A 10,517-nucleotide genomic window follows, 5' to 3' on the forward strand; every position below is an offset into this window, starting at 1 on the left:
GAGAGGCCACTAATATTAAAAAGTGTAAAATTCAATAGTTATACCGTTAAAAACTGAAGTTCAGTGGCACAATGTTAAAATTATTCAGAATGACATTTACCATGAAACCACTTTTTTATTAAAAAAATCACATTTTTGGAGCTTTATCTCTAAAAATTCACTCTCTCACCTGACCAAACAACACCTAATAACCTCAAAACGAAAATTGTCAAGAATTAAAGTTTTTTAGAATATCATTAACTCTTCGATTTTTTTATTTTGAGACCATTAACGGTGGTTTTGAGACGTTAAGTGGCCACAGTGTTAAAAAGTATAAGTCATACCGTTAAAAATTGAAATTCAGTGGTCACAATATTAAAATGGATAAAGTTCAATGACCACGAGTGTAATTTATCCATTAATTAGGTGTTTAAAAGGTGAAAACGGTGCAAGGGTAGTATAGTAAATGAATGTAAGAAAATGCATGGGAAATCCCAATACACAAATAAAAAGTTTTCCAGAATCAGCGCCCTCAAACATCTCCCAAATGCTTCTATTCAATAGTTTAACTCTTGCTCTAGAGAGAGAAAGTTGGAGAGAGGCAGATGCATAGTTCTTTTTGCATGACAAGAAGCAGTTTTTGCATGAGATATAGACCTTGAGATCAACCAAAAGAATACCCATTTCACTGTTTATCTCTCTACCCCTTCTTTTCTTCCAATTTCTAGAGAGAGAAAGTAGAGAGAGGTTTGCTGCATGAGATATAGCCCTTCCGATCAAGAAGACAAACAAACCCATTTTCTTTGTTTCTCTTTCTATCCCTTTTTTTTGTTCTACTTTCTAGAGAGAGAAAGAGGATTGCTGCATAAGCCCCTTCTTTACTTCCAGTTTCTAGAGAGAGAAAGAAGAGAGAGGTTTGCTGCATAAGATATACTCTTAAGATCAAGAAAAGATACAAGTTTTCTTTGTTTCTCCTTCTACCCCCTTAATTTCTTCAAATTTCTAGAGAGGGAAAGAAGAGAGAGGTTTGCTGCATAAGATATAGCCCTTAAGATCAAGAAAAGACACAAGTTCTCTTTGTTTCTCCTTCTACCCCCTGTTTTCTTCTAATTTCTAGAGAGAGAAAGAAGATAGAGGTTTGCTTGCATGAGCTATAACCCTTAAGATCAACAAAAGAAACAAACCCATTTTCTTCCTTCTACCCCTTATTTTCATCAAATTTCTAGAAAGAGAAAGAAGAGAGAGAGGTTTACTCCCTGAGACATAACCCCATAAGATCAACCAAAAACAACAACTCCATTTCATTTGTTTCTCTTTCTACCCCTTCTTTTCTTCAAATTTCTCAAATTTCTAGAGGGAGAAAGAATTTCTAGAGAGAGAAGTTAGCTGCTTGAGACACAGGCCATAAGATCAACAAAAGAAACAAACCCATTTTCTTTGTTTCTCTTTCAACCCCTTATTTTCTTCAAATTTCTAGAGAGAGAAAGAAGAGGGAGAAGTTTCCTGAGACACAGTCCTTGAGATCAACAAAAGAAACAAACCCATTTCATTTGTTTCTCTTTCTACCCCTTCTATCCTTCAAATTTCTAGAGAGAGAAAATAACAATGGTGGGATTACAGAAAGGAAACAGCAATGGAAACAGAACCGGAAACAAGCCATATGGGTTAATGTTACTTCTAGCATTTGGAGCTGCTTTGCTAGGAGTTATGACTATTCATAAACTTAGAGAGAGAAGAATCTTCAATCTTCTTGTTAAAGAGAAAGATCATCAACTCATTTCTCTTCAGCTTCTTCTTCAGGTTTCTCTCACTAACTTTCTCTCTCTAGATTTCTATTGCATGTGACTCGTATACGTGTCTTTTTGTATGATTGACATGTGGTAAACATCCTTGCAATGTTTCTTATGATTCATCTCTGAATTTATTTGGTGTAGAAAAGGTTGCTACTTTTGCTTTATTTTGACCCTTTTGTGAAATTTGAAAAGATAGCTTCTTTTGGCATATTTTTATCAACTATATCTTACCCAAAAATTTGATTTTAGAGTTTGAAATTTATACAGTTGGACCTTTCCTAAATTTATCGCATAATCCATCATTCAATTTCATACATAATTGGCATAATACTTATTTGGCCCTTAAATTAAAATTTAAAGTCAATTAGAATTTTAAATTATCAAAATCATTAATTATGTCTTTCAACTAAGCAAAACTCATCACTTGAGTCTTTGTCCAATTCTAAAATAAAAAATCAAAAAATTCAAAATGGATTGAGAAAAGAGGGTATGAAACTTTTAAAAGACTAATTTTCAATGAAAACTCGATGAACTTGATAGTTTAATGTTTTAATTGACTTTAAAGCTTTAGTTTGAAGAGTCAAATGGATTTTAAATCTTTAGTTTGGGGAGTCAAATAAATGTTATACCTAGATAATTTCAAATTGTCCCGTTCCTTTGATTACTTCTTTGGAAATATTCAAATGAAGTCAATTTTAGACATCATTGACAGAGCCCTCTATCTAGTCATAAGCAATGTTGTCACACCCGGATCCGTTCGGCCAGTCGATTGGAAATCTGCTAGGTCTCGGGTTTGCGTCATGCTAGGTTTGTTAATTTTCAACCATGCGGTACCCGGCACTCCAATCGGGACCTGTCATGGAACCGATTGAACTAAAAGCTCGAACTGATAGTTAAGGTCCAATATATATTGATACCATGTCATGTAACCGATTGAATTAAAAACTCGAACTGATAGTTAAGGTCCAATCATATATATTATATTAATCTCCGACAGGACCTGAGTGACCCGTTTCTCTCTATCATAGATTAATTAAAACTAAAAGAAAAAGGTAAAAAATAAAATAAAAATCATTACTGGAACTTGGTGGTGATGAATCATAGAGCTTATTAAGTTATAGTTGAAAAAAATAGTTACAACTGTCAAGTGATGTATAACTGGTTTATAATTTTAAATTAACTATATATTTTACGTCATCCAGTGCAAACAACCCGAATCATTTGGTTGAACTAAGTGATTCATGACCCAACTATAAATCCGGTTTGATATTCGATCCAATTCGTGTATGTCACAAATTGCCACTCCTACATAATATCATGATGTCTAATCGACCCGACTTACCAAGGGTAGACCGAATATTTATTAATGTCTAATTTTAATTTCTATATATACACTAACAGAAAGAAAGAGAATACACCAAAGAAATGAAAAAGAAGGCTGAGGAGATGAAAACAAAGATATACTCTCTCAGGAATCAAAATATGGAGACAGATAGAAGAATTCTAGAGTTGCAGTCCACAATTCATTCTCTAAAGGATGAAAGGAAGATCTTAGAGTCCGCATTAGACGAGAAGCGGACCGAGATCAAAGCGAATCAAAAGAAAATCATTCGGAAAGAAAATAATCCTCAAGTAACAGCTTTAATGGAGAGGTTGAAGCAAAAGGAAGCTGAGATTGAAGATTTGAAGCGCCATTTGGAAAGTTCGGTTAGGAGATCATCGAACGGAAAACCGAATTTCAACTTGACTGGAAATTCGGTAGGTAATGAGACACGGGTGAGTCAGAGTAAAGTTGAGACTGGTGAATTGTATGACTCTACAAACAACAGCAATGGTGTGAATCCGTTGGAGCGAGGTAACACGAGTACAGTAGAGAGTGAGAATGCTGGCAGATTTGAGAACAGAAGTGAAAGCAAGGGAGGTTTAAGAGTAAATGGGGAAAATAATACAGCAAATGCAGCTGAGAAACTAGTAAATACAGGCGATACTGATTCCGGAATGAGATCAGCACACGGTCAAGAGAATACAGTTGCTAGAGATGAGCAGATGGGACTTAAAAATTCCGAACAAGACGAGGGCCAAGGGACATTAAGGAGATCAGCATACAGTCAAGAGAATAAAGTTGCTAGAGATGAGCGGATGGGAGTTAAAAATTCCGAACAAGATGAGGGCCAAGGGACATTAAGGAGATCAGCATACAGTCAAGAGAATAAAGTTGCTAGAGATGAGCAGATGGGACTTAAAACTTCCGAACAAGACGAGGACCAAGGAGCGTTAAAGGGCGGGCAGAAGTTGGAAATGGCAAACAAATCTAGAACTTCCAACGGTAGGACAAAGAGTAAATATGCCAAAGAAACGCGGTGGAGAAAGCTTGCTAGGAACAGGAGACTTGTAAACAGCAGAAATGACGAAAACGATGAACATGAGGGCATCGGAAAAAGAAAAATTCCGGTGGATAATAAGAATCACCAGAGTGATGAAGAAGAAGCAACAAAGCTAGAAGATTTATCTAATGCAAAGTTACTCAAATTCCGGAAACCTGACTACTTAAAAGATGCGAAAAACGTACCTGTAATAGAGGACACAGTTCAACATCTGGAGAAATTGCAGGCAAATGGAAGTTTAGATGATGAAGCCACTGGTAACAGAAGCAATGCCACCAAAGAGAGCTCCGATTCCAACTCTGACTCGGAGCTGGACCAAGAAAACTATGGCAGAGGTATGAAGATGCAAGATAAAGCTGCACAAGCAAATGATGTCAAGGATGAAATGCAAGAAGCAGACAATGAAACTGTTAAGGTCACTGCAGAATTTGACAGGGAACTAGTTCCTGATGATTTGGAAGAAAATAAAGAAGATTACAAAGAAGAAACAGAAGAATCTGAGTTCTAGCTATTAACTTTTTTTTTTGTTCTTTTCTTTTGTTTGGATGTTTTTGTTTTCTATAAAGATTTTGACAGTTGTTGCATGTATATTTGAGTAGCTACCAGTTGCTTTTTCTTTTGCCTAAAACTAGGGATGGCAAAATGGTAATATTTAACACGATAATTCGATTTACATAAATAGCCTGACTAATATAAAGGGCGGTCCGGTGAGCGAGGGTCTGGGGAGGCATTCCACTACAAGGGTGGGTGCACTGGGAGCAAGCCTTTCCCTATTAATTTATTTGGCAAGAGGCCGCTTCTAAGATTCGAACCCGTGACCTCTTGGTCACACAACAACAACGTTTACCGTTGTGCCAAGGCTCGTCCTCTATGTAGATAATATAATTATAACGGATAATATAATATAAATATGATATGATAATCTGATAACCTGTTTTAGTTAAGCCAAACTACTTCCGAATATTGTCTTATAAGATTTCCTATGTATCAAATCACGTCTCTGACTCTCATATGAGTGTGCAGTCACACTATGAGCCCAATGGCCCCTATAGTGTCCATAAGACTCCTCCACTATGGAGATATCCCTCCTATCTTTCCTAAGGCCAGATGTCGCCTCCTAGTCCTCGATTGACTAGGATGAATCACTTAAGCCAAACCTAACCAATTGTCCTATAAGTTCCTCTATGTATCAAATCTCGATTCTCATATGAGTACGCACTATGAACCCAATGGCCTTGTAGTGTCCATAAGACTCCTTCGTTATGGAGATCCCGCCTATCTTTCCCAAGGCCAGATGTCCATCTCCTAATCCACGATAGACTAGAATGAATCACTTAAACGAAGTGCCTGTTCACTGGCCTAAGGGTGGTGGAGAGTCACAGTTTCTAACCCATTAATGTTTACAAATCTGTTATAGATAAAAGTGCAGTAGGGTTATGGTATAACTGCAAATAAACATGTTTATTTTTTATTATATATATAATTTGGATCTTCAAGAACATGTTGCGAGTTCATCATAATAAAAAAAGGTAAAGATTCAATTTATCAGAATAACCATTGTCTATAAAAATGGACAAGCAAATGAAAATGGCTTATTTTCAAAAAAAAGCAATTTAAATCTAATCATCCATCATTCTCCAGTAAAACAGATGACAAATTGGTTAGCAGAACAATCTGCAAGCTGTGAAATCAAAATCGCGCAGGTGATTTCGAACCAAACACGTTATTACTAGGATTTAGAAGTGTGGCTGAAAAAGCTTGAAACCTCAGTTCGCTGCTTCTACCAGTTTCTGCAAATATGCAATTGAGTATCAGAAAACCTGTAATAAAAGTTCAAATTGATAAAATATAAAACAATGGCTATTGTATTTCTGGGCTGGAACTTCCGCACTAAATTTGATAAGAGCGCCCTAGCTAGCTCTGAAGGCAGGCATCCCTTTCTAATAAGATTCTTTCTGTCTGTTTCCGTGACACTATTTCTAGCCGAGCAAGAAGCTCGATCCATGAGCTCAAAGAAGCAAGAGCCTGATATGCTCTCTCTTTCTTTGAATTGTGATTGTAATTGTATATAAGCTCAGGAAGAAACAATTCTTTTGATTACAAGTCCATAGCATTTGATCAATATACTGGACTCACCATAATGACCTAAATACGACCCAATATACTACGGGATTTACATTATACGCAGCAGAGGCACCTGAAGTACTAAACTGCTTAGGTATTAGTTTGGTAATGGTTCGAGCAGCAAACTCAGATTCGGCAAGAATCTCATTTTTTGGCAGTACAAAGGGGGTATTGGCCCAAAAATTGGATAGGGGTCAAGACACAGTTGGGCATCGACAGCGGCCGACTCAAGTGTCCCCGGAACCGCACGAAATAGTTACCTATTACACAGCTCACTGATTATCAATGTTATGAAGAACATCACCAAAGACCCTATGCGTACCAAACAGCTGAGAAAGGACAGGAACCAAATTGCCAATGACAAGGCCAGGTTGCACAAGAATGGATATGCTTGTCATAGGAAAAGTATATGAAAATGTACCTCTTCCTTCTTGCCTTTGCCTCTAGTAAAGAAACTGTATCCACCATAAATAGCTAGACCCCAACCAGTTAGAGAGACAATGACAAACTGCAAAAGCAGAATATCAGCAAATAGTCAAGAGAGCTTCTCATGTTAAGGAACTTATAGAAAAGGAAAGACCAACAGGAAGAAACAACTAATATTATGATTATGACTATATCGAATTCTAATACAAAATCAATATAAACGAGAACAAACTTTCGTTCTTTTGCATTCTTGTTCGAAGAACGAAAAAGAAAGGAAAAAGGTGCAATGCTATTGTCTTATCTTAATTTACTAAATCAAATGAACCCTAACTTAAATTTTCGCAAATTTAGCTTATTAGCTTCCAAACGACGAACAAGAGCAGAAAACTCACATGCTCTTCCTTCCACTTGGATGGACTCATTGGGTCTGTCCAGCAATTAACCTTTGGAGATCCATGATGATCTGCCATAACAAGGACAAGAAATTTATTATTAAAACAAGAGCATCAACAACAAAATTGAACGAAAAAAATGCCAAAACAATACATCAACAACCAACAACTGAAATAAACCAGCAGCTCCGAGTTCAAAGATCAATAATAGAAACGAAATCAAAAACTTCCAATGCCAATTCTTCAATTAGAAAAAGTTGAGGCATTAATAGACACGATCAATCATCAACAGGAAAATAGAAGTGAAATCCATTCATATAAGCTAACCTAATGAAATATTTTAACAAATTCAATTTTGACCTCAAATTTTTGAGCATCCACACGATAAGTACAAATTGCATCTGAAGAATCTAAGAAAAAGGATTCGATTCTCCGATCTAGATCAATTTCAATCAGTGTTGATTGAATTCTTAAAAGAGAAATAAGTATCGAACAGCTACATAACATATACACATGTATGGCGGCTGTAAATGTGCATATAGAATATGGATTACCTGCAGCGCCGGCGAGACCACGGCGGTGGATGAGGGAGGAGGCTTGTGCGGATGTTCTGGGAGAGGAAAATCGGGAGAGTGTGGCGGCTTGACGAGCTGCAGCTGCTGCTAAAGTAGCCATAGCTCCTTGCGAGAGACACAGAGGAGAGAACGATAAGTAATTGAAATGCTCAGAGATCGGAAAAGCTTATGCCTAAATTATGGAAATGGAAATGGGTTGTGCTGTAAATTCTAATTAGGGGCGAGTTGAGTTTGTTTGGGTTAAATTTGACAATTTTAATTTGGAAATAGGAAAATTTTATAAATTGAATATCTAAAGTTGTTATTCCAAAAAAAATAAGTTGCAAAAATACCTCTAACCTTTCCCGCCACAAGCAATTTTACTTTTAACGTCTAAAATTATGCAATTTTATCTCTAACATTGATATAGTGAAAAATCATTTTACCCTGAACATTGACAAGTTGGGTCAATTTCAGACATTATTATAAAATGCAGATATTTTGTTACTTATTTTGTGTCAATTGCACGTGTGTTGATTCTAAAAAAAATCATTTTTTTGATTTAATAATAGAATTGAAAATCAAATTTTTTAATTTCGGTGAAATATTTGAATTTTTTTTCTGCGTACAAAATACAGTTTTTTTTTAAATTTTTTTTCTCGTTGAATCATATGTTTGTACCTGTTACTAATTAGTGATAAATGACATGCATGTGAACCGTAGATGACGAGATTCATGATCGAGAAAGACAATTTGATTAATTATTTCTCAAATGGACTTAACTTGTCAACGTTAGAGGTAAAATTGCTCTTGGCTGCCAGCGTTAGAGTAAAATTACACAATTTTAGACGTTAGATGTAAAATTGCTCATAGTTGTAAACGTTAAGTTATCCCTTCTAAAAAAATATAATGAGAAAGAAAATAGATTGGATTGTATTGAATTTTTTTGTTAAGAAATTTGAAACATTCAAATTTTTTTTAAGGCTTAAAGCATTATTTGGCCCATGATCTATCCAAAATTTTGTCATTTGGCTCCTGACCTATTATTTGGTCACATTTGGCCCCTGACCTATCCCATTTGGTGAAATTTCACCCAATTTGTGTTCAAACTTTAACCGAATCGTTATCTCATTGACAAGTAACGATGTTTTGACACTTGAATTTGAAACGTGATATTTATTTTAGTGTTTTTGCCACATTATGTGAAAATAATTAATTAGATTAAAAAAGAAGAAAAAAGGAAAAACAAATCCTAACTAATATCTATTAAGTTCAAGTGTTAAAATATCGTTACTTATCAATGAAATAACGATTCGGTTTAAGTTTGAATATAAATTGGGTGAAATTTCATCAAATGGGATAGGTCACGGGCCAAATGTGATCAAATAATAGGTCAGAGGCCAAATGACAAAATTTTGGATAGGTCAGAGACCAAATAGTACTTTAAGCCTTTTTTTAATAGAAGAAAGGCTACACGTCTAGGAAACATGAGAAAACAAAGAACGATAAAGCGCAATTACAACCAAACAATCCTACTACTAGTAGTTTCTCGCGAATCAGCAAAAAGAATATCATAAATACTTGTAGAGAGACATATCACACTCATAATGTCCTAAAGAAAGATTTTCTGTGTAATTTATCATCTAATCCACTACTTTATTATCCTTTTTGTAAAGTTTGCAATGCTGAATGACGATGCATATCACCCAATTTATTAATATAGTCCACAAGTTAATGATTTTAATTTCCACCGTAAAATTCTAGTAAACCTAGATGAATGATCATGCGATAATGAAAATGAGTAATGTTCAGTAGATATGAGTGTAATTTATCCGACAAAAAATATATTAAAAAATTGTAAGTATTTTTCGAAATTAAGTATTAACATTGATTATTTAAGCCGCAGATTCCTTCATTAATGTCAAATAGTTGTTTTCTTTCTGATCTGACTAATCTAGTTTGAACAGAACAAATCAAAAAGGTCAAAAACAATAAACACCAAAAATAAACTAAGAGACAACATCCTTCCAAAACTAAGTCAGTACACTCAAATGTTTTAAGTCTAAATTAGATCTTGGAAGACTTAGAATAAAGTTAAAACAAAATGTATGCAACCCTTACGGGGGAGTAATTTCAGCATAAAAAAAATAATTCAAATCATGGGGTAACTTATAACTGAGTTCCGTAATTATGTATTTTGCCAACATCAAAATGGGGGAGTTTGTTGAAACACCTTTCCACAAGATTTTGATTTGACAAAATCATCCATGATTAAGATGCAATTAAATTTAGATGCTTTGATTTAATTGTGCTAATATGTTTGTTAAATATTGAGTGCAAAAATATATAAAGTAAAGACAGGACAAAAGTCAGCACGAAAGAAGTTGAGTAGAACGGAACTCAGCATGACAGAATAGAAGTTGAGTGCAGTTAAAATTCAGAAGCAAAACGAAGCTGACTAAAGTTGAAGACTTCTTCAGGAGCGGTTAAACAGAACGAAGCTGACCTTGAAGGAACTCAGCATGAACGTTGAACATTCGAAAAGAACAAACGGAGCCGAGTAACAGTCAGGACAGCATGAAGGATTCGTTCACTAAAAGACAAAGTCTGCCAATCTTCTGCACCAATAATTTGAACCTCGAAGACACCTAAAAGATTAATTCCAAGAGTCATGGGACGTTGGATTATTGGAAACAGACAACTGGCACAAACAGACAAACCAGACGCTAGAAGACAAAACTGACGCCTAAAGAAAACAGAGAAAGGGGATGGAGATATAGTCTGAAGCTTTCCAGAAATTGTTCCCCAAAAGAGCCGTTTTGATGTTAACGGTTAGGACATTTCAAAACGATCAAATCTACAGAT

The 10,517-nt window shown here is 35.4% G+C and overlaps 2 protein-coding genes across 2 annotated transcripts; one reads left to right on the forward strand and one right to left on the reverse strand.

The window, feature by feature from the left end:
- The first annotated feature begins 509 nt into the window (after positions 1 to 509).
- Positions 510 to 4,836, forward strand: LOC136231018 (uncharacterized). Its single transcript, XM_066020247.1, has 2 exons — positions 510 to 1,779; positions 3,174 to 4,836. The coding sequence occupies exons 1-2, from the start codon at positions 1,585 to 1,587 to the stop codon at positions 4,662 to 4,664; spliced, it is 1,686 nt and encodes a 561-aa protein (XP_065876319.1). The 5' UTR covers positions 510 to 1,584; the 3' UTR covers positions 4,665 to 4,836.
- Positions 4,837 to 5,673: 837 nt separating this feature from the next.
- Positions 5,674 to 7,900, reverse strand: LOC136228823 (uncharacterized). Its single transcript, XM_066017303.1, has 4 exons — positions 7,653 to 7,900; positions 7,099 to 7,169; positions 6,702 to 6,788; positions 5,674 to 5,946 (listed from the first exon to the last, which is right to left on the reverse strand). The coding sequence occupies exons 1-4, from the start codon at positions 7,771 to 7,773 to the stop codon at positions 5,923 to 5,925; spliced, it is 303 nt and encodes a 100-aa protein (XP_065873375.1). The 5' UTR covers positions 7,774 to 7,900; the 3' UTR covers positions 5,674 to 5,922.
- Positions 7,901 to 10,517: the final 2,617 nt, after the last annotated feature.

The sequence above is a fragment of the Euphorbia lathyris genome, chromosome 5, assembly GCF_963576675.1.
Source record: "Euphorbia lathyris chromosome 5, ddEupLath1.1, whole genome shotgun sequence".
Lineage (NCBI taxonomy): Eukaryota > Viridiplantae > Streptophyta > Magnoliopsida > Malpighiales > Euphorbiaceae > Euphorbia > Euphorbia lathyris.